Genomic DNA, 20659 nt, shown 5'->3' with positions numbered 1-20659 from the left:
AGAGAAATAAGCATCCCTTGCAACTTGACTGGAAAGATTATTACCTGACCAATTATTTCTAAGCCTATACTAGAAACCAGTGTAAGATGGAATGCCAAAATCACCACCAACTCGACACTACTGTTATTTCTGCAAGGAAAGGTAGTTATATAAAATTCCATTCTCCCAGGCAATGAACAGGAGAGAAAAACATGTTATTTTTTAAATGGCTACATTTATAGGTTTTTGAGTATCAGCACCAAATGTTCACTTTTAATTATTCTGAACAAATTTTTAGGAATTAATGTTTCCTAACAAAATGGACTAACAAAACAGTGAATAAGGAAATGACTTTCAAGCAATATTTGCATGCTGATAAGAACCATCAAGTAAAACAGCGATTGGTTCATTTCCAAAGCTACTGTGGGTGTGCACCGTTTGGAAATAGTGTATCTCACTGCTCAGCTAATATAGCTACTCTCCAAACCATGGGTACAGCGTATCTTATTTTGTGACTAGGCAAGATTAAGTAAAACAAGTTGAAAAGATTTTTTAAAAAAGCAAGTTAAATCAAAATAATCCATTGTTAGAATAGTTTTCTACTTTCTCTTTTAGGGAGGAAAAAAAAAAACCCATCAAACCACTGTATAAAGTGTCTACATAAAAAACTGAAATCAAGATTCACAAATAATAGTGTCAGTTCAATTCTACATAACCCTTTATTTATAGCAGTATTATGACCAACATTACACAAGTTTTATTTCTTCCTCATATCGTAGCAAATTTATTTTCATAAGAGTTCAACTCTGCAAATGGTTTAAATCAACTTTTTGCACCTTGAATTTACAAACCATTAGATACTAAGTTTCCTGAAATACATTTTATTTTTAAATTTTACTTAAAGCTACAACTAAACCCAAGTCTCTTGGGGGCGGGGGTGGGGGGAGTAGGCGGGGAACCAACTAAGCTGTTTAAACTGAAACTTGTAAAAAATATTCTGATGCCAGTGTTTGAAAGATAGCCTACAGAAGATTATAAAAGGTCAACGATCATACAAGAGAATTCTATGGCCAAACCTTGTTAGAAAATTTGTTTGACAAATAAACTTCTTTCATAATAGAAGAGGAATTGAAAAGATATTTAATTTCCCCCTAAAAGTAAGTAGTTGCTCAGAACATAGGTTGGATGTATGGAAATTATATTGCTTCTGTGAAAAAATGTTTTATCCAGGCATTCCACTAACAAAACGCCATGCCATATCTACCTAGTCTTTGATATGTGGGTATTAGTATTACCCAAGAGAAACTTATCAAGGAAAATGCTTAGCAAACCACCAAATAGGAGTCTCAGGTTCCTTAATTTGGATAGTCATCTTAGTAAATATAAAACTTAAGCTACTTGAACACTGGGGCTTATAAAGTGCATCAGGTATAAGAAACACAACAGTAGTGTGAAACTCAGTAGGACTTTAAGGGACTTAATATCACCGGTGGGGCAAAAAAACAACATTATAGTTTTCTGTTCAGATTTTATTTGAAATCTAATTCAAATTGTCAAAGCTACAAAAGGGGGGAAGACATCTGTATTATTTTTGCTAAGTCACAACATCCTAAAAATACTACTACTGTCAGCAGATCCATTATACACATTTCTGATGAAATCCATTAGAACAATAAAAATTTCATCTTGAGAAATAGCCACAATGAAAGTAATTTACACAATATAAAACAATGACATCTACAGATGCAGTTGCTCATGAGTTTACACATGCATACACAAACAAACAAACAAAAAACCCCAGGAATGCTCTTTCATTTGATTTTTTGTTTTTGTTTTTTTAAAAAACAGACCGTTCAGGCACAAAACAAATCGCATTTCCAATAAGTGACAGCATCTTAAAAATTTACGTCAGTGTTTGTTTTTCTTTGACTTTTTATGAGACCTGTGTGGAGATCTGGACTGGGATCTGGACTTCTTCCCTGATTTTTTAGGGGATCTAGACCGTGATCGCCTAGACCTCTTAGGTGTCCTTGAACCAGATGGTGATCTAAGGAAACAAAAAAATCCCAATTGATAAAGAAAGAACTCATGTGATCAAAATTGATTAGCCTTAAACTATTGAAAATGACCTTTAATAGAGCATGGTGAAAAATCACTGGAATAAGACTATGAACTTCTAAACTTTAAACTCTATTATACATACACACACACGGATTTATTTTGTACTTACTATGCACTGCATCAATGATCATCAGTAGAGCACTTGTTTACAAAGACAGATTTCTGTGCCTTATCACTGCTCTACTGAATCAAAATCTCTGGAGGTTAGAACTAAGAATTCGCATTTTTAACAAGCTCCCCAAGTGACCTATAACCCCCAAATTTGAACCTTTAATCTACAAGATAAAGTTCAAAGTTGCACCTAAGATCATTCGCAAAATTTAAAAAACACAGCAGCTTTGAAGTTTATCACCTTGAAGCAAACAACTACTGCAGTATCGTTCAAGGGCATCATTTAAGACATTAGAATTTTGTAAGTGCTGTGTATGAAGATTACTCAAACCAATAAACACACATGTACATATACATACATATAACACATACATACATATATATGCAAGTGCCATTTAGAAAAGGAGAAAGGTATCTATTCTATAAAGATTTCACTAAAAATAGTTACAGTAATAAAGTATTAGCATATAAAGCAGTTTTAGCTCTTAGGAAAATTCCTCTATGTATCACCAGATAAATAATACATTTCTGAACCATTTTTCTGGAACTAAAGGAAAAAAGTATATGAAATACTAAAATACATACTGAAAAAAATGTATTTATGATATGTATTTCCAAAAGTATCTACCCAAGAACTTGCTAATAATATTGCTATGGGGAAAAAAATGTATGTTGCTTTCAGCTTTGACAAAAATCCAATAATATTCTATAGAAACTAAAGAACAGAATGAAAAGTAAAGCAGCTAACCCTATTCCACAGAAAACATTGGATATGATGTTTAAAATTCTTGGCTGGTCCTCACTTGTTGGAAGCCTTCACTTCAGTCATGAAAGAGATCGAGATGAGGAGGTGGGGAGGAATAACCAAAAATGAAAGTGTACCTCTTTGGTTTTCTAAAATCCTTAAAAAAAAAATGTATGCCAACCAAATTATTTTCAAAAGCTGATGAAATGACAAGGAAACTAGTATCTGAAATATTAGCAAAAATGACTTGCATTTACCTTTTGGCTTTTTTGCTAACATCTCTAGGAGAATCTTTGTGAGATGACCTGGACCGTGAGCTCTCTTTATGAGATCTTTCTGAACGCTCTGATCGCTCCGATTTTGGTGATGGGGATTTCACTCGTCTACCACTGCTACTGCGAGATGGGCTGGGGGATGTACTGTGTCGCCTCTTCCTATGGAACAAAGCCCCCAAAACATTCCATAAATGAGCAAAGGATCAGGTATTCATTTTCCTTTACTAAATTAGCTATTAATTCCTACCAGCTTACTCTTTTATTCTAACCATGTAATGTTACTTTTAACAATATTCAAAGTCCTTTGTAACAAGAACAAGTAAGTCTTAAAGATAGGTTGTCAAGAGACAACAACTGAATTCAACTAAATTGGATTTTCTCTTTGCAATGAGAGAGGTTATTAAAACAACTGGCAAAATTCAATTAAGGTCTCTGGATTAAATATCAGTTTTTTTAAATGTTAATTTCCTAAACTGATTATTTTTATTGTGGTTAAATGAATGTGGTTAAGAGAATGGGGCATCATGTTGGCAAATTATTCTTAAATGGTTGGAGATGGGACAGAAGAGGAAGAATAAAGCGAAAGTAGAAATACTTTAACATTTGGGTAATGTGGGTGAAGGGTAACTATCAATTATACTATTCTTGCAACTTTCCTATAAATCTAAAATTATGTCATAATAGTAATAAAAGACAAAAAAGTGGCAAACTTTTAACCAATTGGCATAACTTGTTATTTGTAACTATCTGTAGAGTGACTAAGCTAGATTATTATTTGCAACAGCTTGGTCTTTTTATTAGGAAAACCTCAGTTCAGTTAAAGGAAACAATTTTCTTTACTCAATCAGATTTAGGAACTGTGAGAGTAAGAAATAAAAACGGAAAGAGAAATGCTTTTGATTAGAATGAAGACTTAAAGTGACCTATGGCCTATGTAACAATCTCCTTTAAAGATAAGACTAAGACTCAAGTTGACAAGTAGCAGCCTCAAGCACAAATACTGGAAAAAAATGCTTAAATTGGATGCAACAAGGAAGATCTAGCAAGTTGTTTTGTTACACAAGCCTCAGGTTTGATATCTAATACTGTAATTGAATTCTTGCACTGAACTAAGGCTAAGGATACCATATAAACCATGTGAAGGGATGATGCACCCAGTTAACTAAGTGCCAACTAAATGCCCCATTTCTCTGCTACTTCCGCCTTCTGCAAGCAGGACCCAAACAAGTTTATCATGAACAAACATTTCCAGTTTGCTGGCATCAATAATGAAAATATTATAAAACACCACTGCAAATCTTGAAACCACTAAATGCATTAAATATGAGAAATGTTATACCTTTCCTTCCTTGTCGGAGTACACTCATCTTTTTCCTTCTTGTCTTTGGAGCGAGATTCCAATTTTTCTTTATCTTTCTTGTCTCTTTCTCGTTCTCTTTCTAACTCTTTCTCTTTCTCCTGTTATTTTTTATAAAAAATATTAAGTTGTTTAAAAATATCAATCTGGGTTAATCTCATTTATATAACAATATTTTCTCTTATAGGAAATAATTTTTAAAATTACTACTTAAGGTACAATACTGTTTTAAAAAAAAATCTACCCCTCCAGGGAAAACTAGTCATTTCTTTTGCTTATACTAAATAAAACTAATCCTAGCAACAGCAGCTAAACATTTACTGAGTGCTTACCATAGGCCAAACAATGTACTAAACAACTTTCCACAGACCATTTCATGCAATCATTTAAAGCATCCCTAAGAAAATTATTATTATCCTCATTCTAGAGATGAAAATTGAGACTCAGAAAGATTAAGTACCATGTCCATGGTCACACAGGAGAGTCAGGTCAGAATTTGAGACCAAGCTCTAGAATCAGAGCTCTTCCCCTACTGTCCCACCTGCCGAAAAGTTCGAATCAGAAAAAGCCAACAATGTACTGCCCTATCCATCATAAGTTACAATAAAATAGTCAGTAGAAAGTGATCCCTCTAACTATAAACAAGTTGATTTAATCAAAAAGAGCTCTTACCAAAGAAAAAAGGCTGGAAAAGGAAAATGGTTATTCATAGTATCTTCCATCAAAATTTTATTAGTGGGAAACAAGTACCAATTACACTGCAAATTTTAAATCCTAAATACAAACTGACTACATGACTCTACAATAAACCAAAAAAATAACATATTTGCATGCTACAACTGTCACTTCTCATTTCAAATTCTGATTTCCGCATACAAAGGAGTGGCTACGGACAATAAATCCACAAAACTAACTAAGTTCTTCATTAACAGGAATTTAATTTCTCTATGATTTATATGCATCAAGCAAGCTATGTGATAGCTGATTCTTCTAATTTTTAAAAGGTGAAAAAAGCCTATACCAGAAGCTGGCAAACACTTTTTATACAGAGCCAGACAGTAAATACTTTATGGGCCACATACAGTCTCTGTCACAACTACTCCACCCTGCCACAGCAGAGTGAAAGCCACCCTACAAAATACCTAAGTCAATGTGCATAGCTGTGTTCTAATACAACTATTTACAGAATCAGGCAAAGATCATGTTCCTTCTCTCCAATTATAATCATAGAGTGCAAGGAGACTAAAGTGGTAATGTAAGTATTATTCATTTTGTGCTTGCTACCATCAGAACAGTAAGCATCTCAAGGCATAATTTCCTATGGGGGTATAGGTAAGCAGCATCTTTTTTTTTTTTTCTTTGAGACAGTTTTTCAAGCTTGTTGCCCAGGCTTTTTCAAGCTTGTTGCCCAGGCTAGAGTGTAATGGCGCCATCTCGGCTCACTGCAACCTCCGCTTCCCAGATTCAAGTGATTCTCCTGCCTCAGTCTCTTGAGTAGCTGGGATTACAGGCATGTGCCACCATGCCCCGCTAATTTTGTATTTTTTTAGTAGAGACGGGGTTTCTCCATGTTGGTCAGGCTGGTCTCGAACTCCTGACCTCAGGTGATCCGCCCACCTCAGCCTCCCAAAGTGCTGGGATTACAGGCGTGAGCCACTGCGCCTGGCCATAAGTAGCATCTTTTACGAAATCTCATTTATCTTTTTTCCAAATATATAGAGTGCAACTTTTTAAAGAGTAGTGCTGAGCAGACTGACTTCTCTGGTGATCTGTAGGATGCATTTCCTGATTGATAATGAAAATGATTTCCTGATTCAGATGTCTACTTTACAGGAACCATAGTATAGCTAAAATACTTATAATGAAGAGTAACAGTAAAAACAGTAGCTATTATCTAACTCATAATCTTACAAAATTGGGAATATCAACCCAGTTTCAGAGAAAAAGCAGGCTACAGTGACTTGCCTAGGAGTACGCAGCAGAGAGCGGCACCACAGTTGCTCTACCAGACTCCTCCCCGACACCAGTTTTGTATATTAACAACTTCATAGTGATTGTAAGTTCCCTTTTTATGGCTCTTTCCTATTTCACTTTCTATATAATCTCATTATTATTATTACTCTTTGCAATGACAGTCAAAATTAATAGCAGTCTCAACAAAATTCCTGGAGTTCCTGGTTCTAAAATTCTCTGCATGTTCCTACAAATTTTGTGATGCACGAGAAGATAAAGTGCCTCAAACACTCAAAGCTCACCAGTGAGGTATTCTACCACTTGCTGTCCCTCCTTGGAAACCATGAGAAATGAAATAAACTTCTCAACACCAGAACTTCCCAAACCCTGCCTCCATCTTTTTCTTTCTGTACCACCTCTCAGGGTTGTTGGTGTCTCACCGTCACAAATGTGACTTGTCCTGAAGGGTTTTCCAGTTTCAAAAGCATGCTGTTAGCAGAATTAATCTTCTTGTCCACAGGTAGTACCCAGAATAAAATAGTGTGCTGTTGCCTTTCAGCTCCTTTCCAATCCAAACACTTTTAAAATATCAAATTTCAAATGTTTCTAATTGTCTACCAGTATTCAAAATTTATACAAAGGATATAATTTGAAATCATCTTTAGGTATACCAATATTCTAGGAAGTCAAATAAATAACTTCAAAAAATGTGTATTGTTGGGTATACTTATTCCTTACTCGTTGAAGAAGTTTATCTCTGTAGTGTTCTACTTGCTCCTGAAAACTCTGGCCTGGTTTTTTAGGTCTTTTCCCAGATTCCAATTCATCCTGAAACTTCATAACTTTGAGCTGTGAAATAAAACATTTTAAAAATAAGCATTTTCATCATTCTAGATTCTCAAGCATTGTTTTGCTTCTTTTCTATAGCAAAGTAGTAACTAATTAGTACTTAGTCAAAATATAACCTAACCTGAAGGCCAATTGTCAGACAAGTCCAACTAGGCAAAAATCAGCTGACCAGATGGGAGCCCTCTCTGGTCATGAGAGGATTCAAAAACCATGAGTCGTGCTTCATGGCTGTAAGAACCCACTTACTCTCAACACAATTATAACAAATTTGGTATCTGGTTCCCCAAATCAGAAAAGCAAGGTTGCTAAAGGCAAGCACACTGCCAGCAAGATATGACAGTCAGCAGAATGCAGATAAACATCTTTAAAAAACAGGCGAGGGTGGAAGGTGGGAGGGCTGTGACATTCCGGTTCAGCTCATGTAAGACCAAACACACAAAGCTGCACAAAGTCTGAAGATCTCACTCACAGTGCAACCACTAGACATCAAAACACAAAGAAAAGGTTAAATCATATTTGGAGGGTACTTTATAAGACAGTAAGAGCAAATACTGATTAAAACAGATCAGACCGGGCGCAGTGGCTCACGCCTGTAATCCCAGCACTTTGGGAGGCTGAGGCAGGCGGATCACCTGAGGTCGGGAGTTCGAGACCAGCCTGACCACCATGGAGAAACCCCATCTCTACTAAAAATACAAAATTAGCCAGGCATGGTGGTGCATGCCTATAATCCCAACTACTCAGGGGGCTGAGTCAGGAGAATCGCTTGAACCCGGTGGGTGGAGGTTGCAGTGAGCCGAGATGGTGCCATTCCACTCCAGCGTGGGCAACAAGAGCAAAACTCCATCTCAAAAAAAACAACAAAACAGAAAAACTTCCATCTCTTATTACCTATATAAGTGGACAAAGGTATTTGTACAAAATATTCATTGTAGCATTGTTTGTAAAAACAGACCACCTAGATAGATGTTTACCCAGAGATTTCTGGCCAATACACCTACACACAAACACATACATATAATATATAATGGCAATGGATAAAGATGTGAAAAAACTAGTAAAATCAGTTACAGGGAGAGAAAAAACCTGCAATAAGTGAGCTTAATTTTGCTTTTTATTCTGGAGATATAAGTATCTTAAAATTGTGTACTATATAAAAATAGTAAAAAGAATAAATTCATTATTTATTTTGAATTTAAAAATAAAGACTTCACAAAGTAGTTAAAATAAAAACTACCCTAAGGCTTAAAGGAGCTTAAATTACCCAAAAAATTTACAAGGGTGAAAATACCTTCTTCTTGATTTCTAAGGGAGGACTAATAAGGTGGAAAAGTATGAGGACCTGGAAGATCCTCCAAGTGGTAGAAAGCACATGGATCTTGGATGGTACCACTGGGCTGCCAATCTGCTCAATATTGTTCCACTCAAAGAGAAACAGGAAACATTCTTGTCCCACGAAATTGCTGTAGATGCCAACATTTTATCCTATTTTATTCAGACATTGATATATCCTTTAAATGGACTAAATGCTGCTACAGCATTTTATTTATACTTCAAAACAAGACCTCATTTGCTTTTTACCCCCTTTACTACAACTTAGTTTTTACCATTTCTCCCCATTCCAAGTGGTATTTTCTTTCTTTTTTTATTTTGAGATGGAGTCTTACTCCGTCGCCCAGACTGGAGCGCAGCGGCACAATCTCGGCTCACTACAACCTCCACCTCCCAGGTTCAAGCGATTCTCCTGCCTCAGCTTCCGAAGTAGCGGGGTTACAAGGCACATGCCACGAAGCCTGGCTAATTTTTGAATTTTTTTTTTTTTTTTTTTTTTTTTGGCAGAGATGGGGTTTCGCCATGTTGGCCAGGTTAGTCTCGAACTTCTGACCCTCAGGTGATCCACCGACCTTGGCCTCCCAAAGTATTGGGATCACAGGCGTGAGCCGCCATGCCTGGCCCCAACTGGCATTTTCACTATTTTTGACTTCATGAATGTTTCTTCTACATTCTCCAATTTTGTCCTTTTTCCATCTGTTTTCACTTTTTTTTTTTTTAATTAATTATTTTTTGAGACAGTGTCTCACTCACCCAGGCTGGAGTGCAGTGGCAGTTATCTCAGCTCACTGCAACCTCCACCTCCCAGACAGAGTCTCCCAGGTTCCTGCCTCAGCCTCCATGCCTAATTTTTGTATTTTTAGTCGAGAGAGGGTTTCACCCTGTTGGCCAGGCTGGTCTCAAACTGCCCACCTTGGCCTCCCAAAGTGGTGGAATTTCAGACATATTTTCACTTCTATAATCAGGGTCTTTTATAATCAGAGCTTGATGTTCTCTCCTTCTCTTCTTTCAAAGCTCTCTAAAAGTCTACACTTTTTGTGTGTTTTAATCATGACTGCATTTAAAAAGATAAGATGTAAGGCTAAGAAAGCAAGGGGGTGGGGTGGGGTGGGCAACATAAATAGCTAAGTTCATCACTGTGTGAAGCCTCTCATGACCAAGATGACTCTTCCACAGAATGTATTTGTAGTAAATCGGTTTGGGTTAAAAAGAGTCAAACAATAGACCTGAATGTTACTTAGGGGAGAGGAGGGATTCCTAAGATCATCTTTTTAAAAATCACTGTACAATTCCTACTTATAGTTCCTGTTAATATAGTCTAACCGAGGCTCAAGCACAAGTCCAAGACACACAGAAAACAGATGATCAAGGGTCTCAACACAAAAGGAAGTGGCCCACGCAATGGCTTAACCATCCCTCCCTTGTTGCCTTCAGGCAACAGACAGTTATCACCTTCCGACTCAACTGTTCACTCTTTCCTCAGGGACCAGGGCAGAAAGTGATCCCTCTCTTCCAACAAGATAGAAGACCCTCCACTTGGTTCCCCACCCACTATTCTACTTGTTGGTAGAAATGGGGACAACAGAATGAGAAAAGGTAACTCCAGCCTAGGCACTGCTCTCAGTGGTATCTGAAAGATTAAGAACTGGCTTCTGGCCACCACCACATCATATAGCTACAAGATTTTTGTGTTTTTACAAAGCATGTTTTATAACACGAATCATTTGGTTTTTATTTACTCCATGCTAAAAAATGTTCAGCTATAGGTATCTTTATTAGGACACATGTGGAGATGCAAAATTATCGTATATACACTATAGAATATAATAGAACTAATTAGAGAAACTAATTTAGAACTTAATTCTTTATTTAATGGTTCTCCAATAAAAGGGTTAGTACTCACTGGATTCTAAATCTCGAAATGGATATCCAAATTTAGGGGCAGAGAAGAGAGCTAGTTGTGAAAAGCCCTGGGATAAAGCTCATGAGCCCTGAGTTCTAGTCCAAGTTTGCCACCTGTTGTGGAACTTTATTCCATATGACTAAATCTCTCAGGGGAAATACAGGAGAAGGATTAGATAATTCTAAGATGAAGCCAAGATACACATTTTAAAATCAGGACTTAGTTCATAGTCCAAATCCCGGAAAGAAAACTAAGTTGTAAGAGGCAGTACCTAAGAAAGCAGGAGAAATAATCACTGAATACATAAAGGAGAGGCTAGATTACAAAAGAGCACATGTAGTATGGAAATGTATGCATATAAAGTGTATGTGTGCAATGTGCATGCATGTGTATCGCATATACACATATACAAGGTGGAAAGAATAAGATTTGTAAAAACCACCTAAGTTAACAAAAAAGCTAAATTATATGGTTTCCTCTCTTTAAGTTAATAAGGAAATAGAACATTCTAAACAGCTGGGGCATTTATATAAGGGAATAGCTTCTATTATCAAGAAAATGTATTTTTATTTAACTCGAGTCTGTTTCTACTCCAACAGTTTCATCAGGTCAGAGAAAGGCAGAGCTTCTCATAAGGTGAGAGGTGTAAAAAAGGGGCATATGTAGGTTGAAAAGGTGCACAGGTGAGTGTGTTCACTGACATACATCTTATCCCCCTAAAAATCGTATTTAAAATGTGTATGAATACATCCCAGGAAAAAAATCAACTAATCAACTCTGAAAATCCTTCATGTCTACTTATAAATGACACCACGATGACTCTACGTAAGGTTAAAACAAAATGCTGTCTCTGTTTACTTTTCAGTTTGGTGATGTCTGACAAAGAGGTGGGCAAGAACTTGTATCAGCCCAACAGTGGTTATGTGGAGAAGTGGCAATGAGGTAACCAATGTGACAGGTATCATAAGTTAGTAAGGGAGACAGTACTAACATACAGTAGGCATTCAAAAATACTGTTCAATGAATGTATACAGTATGAAAATTCACTCTCATACATTCTTTAGAGGTTTGAGACTGATTGCTAAACTCCTGCTAGCATTTACTGGGAATATTTCATCCCCTTGAGGGCATTACAAAGCCCTTCTCTCTCTGACATGTCTGAATAGCCTTGGACAAAACAAAAGGCATTTAAAAAGGAGAGGGCGAGACCAGCCTGGGCAACATAGTGAGACGTAACCTCTATGCAAAAAAAAAAAAAAAAAAAAAATTAGTTGGGCTTGGTGGTGTACATCTGTAGTCCCAGCTACTCCAGAGGCTATCTCTTGAGCCTGGTAGCTTGACATTGCAGTAAGCTATGGTCACACCACTGCACTCCAGCGTGATCAACGGAGAGAAACCGTGTCTCCAAAAAAAAAAAAAAAAAAAAGAGAGAGAGGGGAGGGGGAAAAGGGAGGGAAATGTCTGCCTGAGATAGTCTGGGCTCTTCCATACATTTCCCCATTTTTTAGTATTAAGACCCACTCAATGTCTACTCTCCTCCATACTACAGGTACAGACATTAAAAATGAGCCTAATAAAATGTAAACATAACTAGAACATGCCAGAAATATTTTACTTTTTCCTAGTTACATACTATGAACACTCAAAATGAAATGGATTTCTCATAGTACCTAACATATAATGTATTACATATGTATATACATATAATCTAGATATTAGAATCCATTTCTTCAGAGGATCTCCTATGTGCCATGTATTAGAGATACAATGATGAAGAGAAAACAGACATGGTCTTTTCTCTTCATGGAAAGTACAGCCTACTAAGGAAGAAAGACATTAAATAAGCAAGTAAGCAAACGAACAAAATACACATTCACATACATAACTCACAATACATATAAAATCACACAGTAATAAATAGGAAGAAGCAAGCAAGTCCAAAAGGGTAAGAAAAGGCTACTGTGAGTGAAAAGATGGTTGAAGAGGCCTGAAGAAAAGTCACCTGGTATGAAGAGTTCTAAGCAGAGAGAGGGAACAGTATGCACTAAGATATAATGCAATGAGGCAGCTTAGTTTGGTGGAGAAAGTGAAAAACCAATAAAGTGTAATTTAAGTTTCACTGCAACACCAACCTCAATTTCACGAAGTTTGGCTCGTTTTTCCTCACTCATTTCAGAGTACTTAGAGAACTTGGACTCAGTCATTTCTTCTTTGATTGGATTAGAGTACAAATGATGTTCTTCAGATTTGGAACTTTGAGTATCTTCTTCATCTTCACTTTCTTCTTCTTGACTTTAGAAATAAGCAGAATACATTATATGTCAAGGCAGCAAGAGTGTACTATATTTTATAGTCCACCTATTTTATTTTTCATTGTCTTAGAGCTTAAATAATGCAACCAAAACATAATAGGACAATTCATACCTCAAGCATTTTTTGCAAAATATTTGATCAATATTTTATAGACAATTTTATAAAACACTTCCTTCCTCCACAGAAAATGTGTGAGCTTCAACATAAGCATACTTTAATAAATTCTGCTTATGTTATCTGTGTGCCTTCCATTTGCAACAAACTTTCCTTGCAGCAGTTAAATGAAACGAATAATCTAGTTTCTGCATACTTCACAGTTCAGAGTGATTTCAAGAAGCTTCATGTTTTCCATTCTTGAGTTACTTCACTCATATTATTGTGAGTAACAATATTCAAATATTGTATGTTCTCATTTATAAGTGAAAGTTAAGCTACAAGGATGCAAAGGCATAAGAATAATACAATGGACTTCTGGGACATGGAAGGATGGGAGGGGGTGAGGGATAAAAGACTATAGTATATATTGGGTACAGTGCTACATTGCTCAGGTGACAGGTGCACTAAAATCTCAGTAATCACCACTAAATAATATATCCATGTAACCCAAAACCACTTGTACCCCAAAAACTATTAAAATGAAAATAAAAATTAAAAAAGCTATATGTGAGACTTTAGTAACTTCAGCAGAGCCTATAATCAATCTAGAAAATTTACATGAGCTTGAGTCAGTTACTATGAAATAATCAACACAGCCGGTAAAGACCTTACCTGATTAGCACATAACCTTAATAACAAAGCAATGTATGCATTTTATATATTAACAAATATCAGTATTCACATTTTAGTTGATTCTGAAAGTTGCACTGGTTCTGGGTCAGACAGGAAGAAAATAAAAACCTGAGAGACTATCATGAGTAAGTCACTTAGAATACAAAGAAGAAAAATTCTCCTGTCCTTCCAGAAGCTGTCTAGTGGAAACACAAACAGGAAACTATGTGTAAAGCTGGTCATCAATGCTAGTACAGGATTAACAAAATGTTCTTGAAGCACAAAGAATGAATGGGTTTTTTAAAAATATATTTTACATTCTGGGACTGGGTTGTGTGTGTGTATGTATTATTGGCAAATAAATCTGGGCAAAACAAGATACCCATGTACAAACAAACTCAGAATGTTTATGTATATACAAACAAAATTCCTACAAACAATGTTGACTGTGATAACAACATTATTGGCATAACCTAGAACAAATGCTGTTTTGCCTTTAATACTTGAACCTCACAAGCCTTTCTGTTAGTATTTGGGTACTAAGGACATTCTATGATAAGCAGAAAGATTCCTTTTAATACACATGTAGAATTATTCCTAACAATGTAAAAATGGTTATAAACAAATTCTTTCCAAATAAAATTTAATTAAAGTCTTACGTAATAAGACCTTCCTTGTATGACAGAAAAATTTACGCCAGGCAGATATAAAGAAAGGCTGTCAATTCAGAATCAGAAAAGATATGATACTGAGAAAATTCTGATACTAGTTTTTAAATTTCTCAACCAAAGGTCCTTTCTAGACGTTACTAAAATATTTTACTAACTCCATCTTCAGAACCACACAAATCATTAATATCACCATATGGGTACAACTAAATACAATATTAGTTAAGGAAGAAAAAAGTCCAAACCAACAGTTTAAAAATATTCTTTTTGGCAAAAAGTTTTACTTAATATTTCTCATTAATTTGTCAGTAATTTCCTAAATATACTTTTTAGTTAATTTTTTTTTTAACACAAGAATTTCCTGTTTTATGGTACACAAAATTTTACAAGTGTTTCAGATGCTGTTAGATTGTTGAAGTGTATGTCTGTTTATGTAAACAGGGATGTTTACTGAAGAATTATTTTAGAAGAGTCAATAAGGACATGACTTTGTTAAACTGAGTCACAGTTACTATAAAATACAATACAGCAGATATTGATTACTTAACCAATTCTAGCCTGTAAAAATTTTTTCTAATTTTTTTGCAATTTCAAATATTCTTTGGTAAACATCCTTGTATGCTTACCCAAATGTTTGTTTTCAATAATAGATGAACACAGAACAGGTAAATAGATTAAAATGGAATAATACCAATGATACTGAATGAAAAACGTGTCACAGAATAGTATGTACAGTAGTATTACATCCTTTACGTTCAAAGAGCTATGCATGTTTTTATATACACAGAAAGGGTCTAGATGGTTGAACATTAACATTTAACCATATTACTTAAGACTTTTTAAATGAGCTCTATTCATGATTTAAAATATGTAAATATTTTAAATTGCTATTATAATTTTTTCAAGGCTTAAGCAGTTTTTCTAAACTGGTTTTGGCCTTAGCTTTTAGTCACAATTCGAGGTTCAAATCATATCATAGCTTATTCCTCTTGTTCTTTAAAAAGACATGCAAATTCAAGATTCTAAATCAATACAGTATTCAATACAAATGAAATTGCTTTTTGTAACTTTTCTCCAAAACGTGCTTTAAAAATCACATTTCTGCCACAAATCACAATATTGCCACAAAATACAGTAATTACTAGTTACAAAATCAGCCTTAAGTAAAAAGGCATTTAGGATTCAGCCACTAGAGAGTAGCAGTGAGGCATGAGAAAATTTCAAGGATCAGAAGCTGAGCAAAAGCTTTTTTTCCTTGCTTTGTACTTTCAGTTATGTTTACATTATTATGATTTACCGAGAATTCCTAAGAAAAATGAAAAATCTAAAATTATACTTCTGGTGATCCAGGCTTCCATCATTGTATGATTATTTCAACATCAATGCTAAAATGTACTCATATTCCAAACATTAACACAAATACCAGTTTTATGCCAAAAAAAAAAAAAAAAAACTAATACCTTTAGAAATAAAACTAATGAAACAATACTTTTTTCAGTTCAATGGCTTTTCTATCCTTCCTTCCCCCTAAATTAAATAATTATTTTATGAGTACATATACTACTTTTAAAGCAGTGATTCTAAAATGATAAGATGTTACTAATCATAGGATCATGAACATAAAAAGGGTTCAGAAAACCACTGTTTTAAAGCAAACTGAACTAAACTATTCTCAATTCGTGTATTCCTAAACAGCCTCAGACAGCTATTTCCATTAGCAAGCCACATCTGTATTTTGTAAGTATTTTGTCATCATCACTGCTGACTTGTTCTAATCACACCAACATTTCTAAAAAACAACATTGTAGACAAGTTTTCACCATCATATCAAACTGTGTTTCTATAGCCTGCTGACTGATCACATTTTCCCAACAATCCAAATGCCCATTTATTAAATCCACACAAATGCCCATATTGTGCTAGGACACACAGGGGCTTTCTCTTTGCTCTCACTTCCATCTGAGAACAATAGAAGAATGCAAAATTTTAAAAGACAGTAACCTGTGCTTTGTGTTTGTGATAACCATCTCTTCTACTCATTTAAAAAAAAAAAAAAAAAAATTACCTCCCTTTGCAATGATTTTGAAAAGTGTCAAGCACTTCCTAAAAACTACCAATATAAACTTGCAGGAGAATCTAAGAGCAGAGTGTCAAATACAGAAACAATTTTGGGGTGATTACCAAACAGCAAAATCAAAATTATTTCTCTATATTTCAAAAGAAAAGATTTTTTTTCCTTTGTATTCATTCTTAGTTCTTCTGAAAGGTTTATATTTAAATTAACACAATGGCCATAATGCAGTATTTTTCTTAGCAATGTACAATCCAAAAGAAAGGAGTATAACCTTTCCTACTCACATTTTAAAAACCACTTTTTGTGGAGCCCAAAACAATATTTGATGGCAAAGATTTGAAACAAATGCAGTTGACCAATTAGTAACTACAAAGTGAGAATGTAACCCAGTGTAAAAAACTCACAAGCAAAATGAAACCAGATCCATCAAGACCAGAAAGCAAAAGTGAAGTTTTCCACTTCACTATTATTTCAACTATATCTCTTAATGAAAAAGGGAATGTATATGAACAAGAAACAGTATATTTGGAACTTAGATTCTTACTTTTGATTTTCTTCTTCTTCTGATTCTTCATGCTGGTCAAATAATTCCCATTTAGAAGTTGTAACAGCTGAATAGAAGGAAAACGAGGATGTAATTCCATGAGGTAAACTAGCATTTTTGCAGCAGCACAGCGGAAGCTCAAGCTTTAGAACTGAAAAGTTTATATTACAGAAGTTTCCTTTATCTATGTTTATCAATTCTCTAAATAGCTATTTATATGCCAATTCTCTTTCCTCACACCTACAGTATAATTCAAATTCATGAAGTGATGAATAATGTCATCCCTGTTTCTGTGTTGAATATTAAGATTTCATTAGAACCTACAAATAGTAACAATTATGGATTATCAGCACTAGGATACAGGTCTAAGTAAGTGTGAGACAGGTCTAAATGGCATCTAATCAGTCTAGGATTATGGGAGGGTCAAATCAAAAAGTTTCTCTGAAACTGACCTCTATGTAGATTTCTACGTAGGTACAGCTTCCTATCTACATTTACTACTAAAATGCCTTAACTTGAAAGGTTTTCAGTGATATCTCATTACTCTCAAAGCCTCCAAACTGAAGGACCTAAGAAAATTGTAACAGCAACACCAACCACAATAAAAGTGTACATTAGACACAAAATACGGTAACATTGAGTATTAAGGTTAAAATGTGTTACAAAACATAAAAGGAAAACATATATACAAGCACACCAATAAATAACTTATTAAGTACTTAATGTAAAAAATACTCATTTTACTTTTACTCACCCTGTGCTTCCAATTCAGATTCATCCACAGCTTCCCATTTTGATGGGGCAACTTTAAATATAGGCTCATTCTTCTTTGAGTCTTCAGTTGCATCCACTATTAGGGAAGATAAGCCATTAACCCTGACGACTAGGGGATGATGCAAAGTATTACGTTCATGGGTGTTCACCATATTATTAAAAAGCAAAGTAAAATAAGGACACGGATGGACCAACCATAATCCTGAGAACAAGGACTATGACTAAACCAATTCTCTGCATCTGAGGGCAAAATTTTTAACAGTATATATTATATCAATTCAGAAAATACAGGTTAGTAATATATTAAGCAAGTGAAGAAGTTGAGAAGTAAAACAAATCTTTAACAAATCTCTACAAAACTGCATACATTATTCAGTATTTAAACATATAATTCAAATGTACCAAAGAGCTGTGTACAGTTCCTATTTTCAAAATGGTTCTAGGCAGCTAGGAAAACTGAAGTTGTAGGTTAGAAAAACTAATAATAATACAGAACTGATAAAACCAGGTACCCAGGAATATGCATAATTGAACACAAGATTTTGCCTATAATTTCCTGACAATTAAGACACAAAGAGAAACTTGCTAATGTTATAGAAGGCTGACTGTCCCAGCAAAGAAATGTGACCAGAAAAAATGCTGCTTCTTGGCCTTTTATATACATAGCATACAAATAAATGTATTACTGGGTATTTGAATTTTGAAAAAATCAGAAATAGTTAACTTGATACCTTCATGAGAAACTATAACCTTCTTCCATATCAGCATGTATGGAAATTAGAGTTTTGGTCACCAAAATTATTAGCTAGATTTAATCAGTTTGAAATTTGAACTTACAAGGCACTCCATCAAGATCATCATCAAGACTTTTTATAGGGACTCCATCAAGATCATCAATGGGAGTAGCATCAATAGGAATTCCATCTACATCTTCCAGAGGTGCACCATCAAGCTCTTCCTCAATGGGGGCACCATCAAGGTCATCTGGAACATCCTATGGAAATGTGTACTATTGTAACATTTTCCTTTGCTTGCTGAAGTCACACTGTTTGTAAGATTAATTTGTAATCCAGTACAAGCCAACATAGCAGGATACCCACAATCCAAGGTACATTGTAAGAACATAGTAAGAATATATATTCTATCATCCAGTTTGCTAAAGAAGCAGTCAGTTGTGCATTTATCTAACATTTACCAAGTGTTCACTGGTGCCAGGTACCATGTAAGGAAATGATGAGCAAAAACAAATTTGGTCCCCCTGTTACAGAGCCTGGTAAAGGTTTTTGTTGTTGTTTTGGGGGGTGGGGAAACCAGGAAATCAGATCATCACAACAATATATACTTATCTGTAACTATGGTAACTGCTACAGCACAAAGGCGTATCATACTATTAGCATAATAAGTTTCACTTAAAGAGGTCAGAGAAGGCTCTCTAAGGTTATATCTGAGCTGAGATCTGAAGGATCTCAGGTAAAGATAAGTCCCAGAAAGAGGGAAGGACATGTATACAGGCCAATGGTAGGTGAAAACACACATTTAGGAAACTGAAACAAGGACCATGTGGGTTACAACAGTAAGGTCAATTAGGAAGATCCTGCAGGAGTGAAAGTGAAAATATAGTAGCTTGACTAGTAAGGCAGAATTAAACATTAAGGGTTCAGTAATTATTTAGGAGGTAAAGAAAAACAACAGAACGGTGGTGTATATCTGCTATCATGTGATGCATCTTTTCATGCACATATTTTACTTATATAGCTATCTTTAACAAAATAAAGTCATGCTACATATATACTGCTCTATTACTTGCTTTTTTTCTACTATTAATATCATAAGTCTTAGGTCATTAAATAAAAAACCACTCATCAATTTTCACATAAGGACACAAGACAGAGAATTCCTGTTATATGTAATTTTGACTCCTGGGTTCCAGCAATAAAAATCCACTATTTAGTGGTAAGCAACAGATATTTTTCACAAAGAAATATACCTCGCATATGTAATGCAGCATAACTCCAAGAAACCTCCACCCCAGAAACGAATTTTTAAAACAACCAGACAAATACAGAGTGCCTACCTCTGTTTCCTTTTCTTCAATAATATTTACAAGTCCTAAGAAAATATTTTGTAGTTTGATCAAAAATGGTTCTGGATAAATTGCCCAATCTTCCCATGCTCTGAAGCAAGTCATTACCCGTTGCTAAATAAATAGGAAACAGATAACAAATTTTTATTTTGGGCTATATGTCTCAAATTTCAGTTCATGAGAATGACCATCAAGATTTGCTAAATTTGCCTTTAAAATGACATTTTTTAAGAAAATTACTATATATCATTACCATATTTTTTAAGAAAAATCAATGTCACCTTCTAACTAAAGAAAAAAAACCCTAAAAATAAATATAATGAAAAATAAACAGTAGTTGTTTGCTCTTTACCACCTAAGGTCAGCTCCCATACCATTAGTACTACACATGAGCCACATTCAGGAAAGACTTACATAGAAACTTATGAAAACTTAAAACCAAAGTAGCCAAGTTTTGACCTGAATCCCCTTATGGTCCAGTAAAGTACTTCCTAATTCTGGTTAACACTTTACTCTGTATCTTCCCTAAACTTTTTTTAAAATTCTAACTTATGGTCAAAATTTAAGGTCAAAAACTTTAAAAATGGGAGTTGTCTGAATGCCCTAAATGGTGGGGTCACTGGGCATCTTCCCAAACTAAAAATTTTTCGTAAAAAAGTCATCTTCCCATGAAAGCATATTTACTTAGTCAATTATAAATAAAGTACTCCACCTGGCTTTTCTTAACACTGGCCTACATCTTAAGAGGTTATAAAAAAATTGGTAACAGAGCAGACTTTCTAAATATGATTAAAATGTATGTCTTTAATA

At 34.9% G+C, this 20659-nt stretch overlaps 1 protein-coding gene across 4 annotated transcripts in view; it reads right to left on the bottom strand.

Annotated features, from left to right (window-relative positions):
* Positions 1-679: 679 nt before the first annotated feature.
* U2SUR (U2 snRNP associated SURP domain containing) overlaps positions 680-20659 on the bottom strand; it is a 54044-nt gene continuing 34064 nt past the window's right edge. For 3 of the 4 annotated variants that reach the window (XM_071091068.1, XM_071091066.1, XM_071091069.1), the window contains 9 exons: positions 19841-19963; positions 18604-18760; positions 17747-17842; positions 16993-17059; positions 12758-12917; positions 7280-7390; positions 4571-4689; positions 3214-3390; positions 680-2026 (listed from right to left, as the gene is read on the bottom strand). In XM_071091068.1, the coding sequence (XP_070947169.1) occupies positions 1888-2026; positions 3214-3390; positions 4571-4689; positions 7280-7390; positions 12758-12917; positions 16993-17059; positions 17747-17842; positions 18604-18760; positions 19841-19963 (1149 nt within the window). In that variant the 3' untranslated portion in view covers positions 680-1887. The remainder of the gene's footprint in view (positions 2027-3213; positions 3391-4570; positions 4690-7279; positions 7391-12757; positions 12918-16992; positions 17060-17746; positions 17843-18603; positions 18761-19840; positions 19964-20659) is intronic. The other variant, XM_071091067.1, reaches the window with a different exon arrangement.

This window comes from Macaca nemestrina, chromosome 2 (genome assembly GCF_043159975.1).
Source record: "Macaca nemestrina isolate mMacNem1 chromosome 2, mMacNem.hap1, whole genome shotgun sequence".
Lineage (NCBI taxonomy): Eukaryota > Metazoa > Chordata > Mammalia > Primates > Cercopithecidae > Macaca > Macaca nemestrina.
The sequence above is the reverse complement of the archived record's forward strand: the minus strand, read 5'-3'. Positions and strand labels throughout refer to the sequence as shown.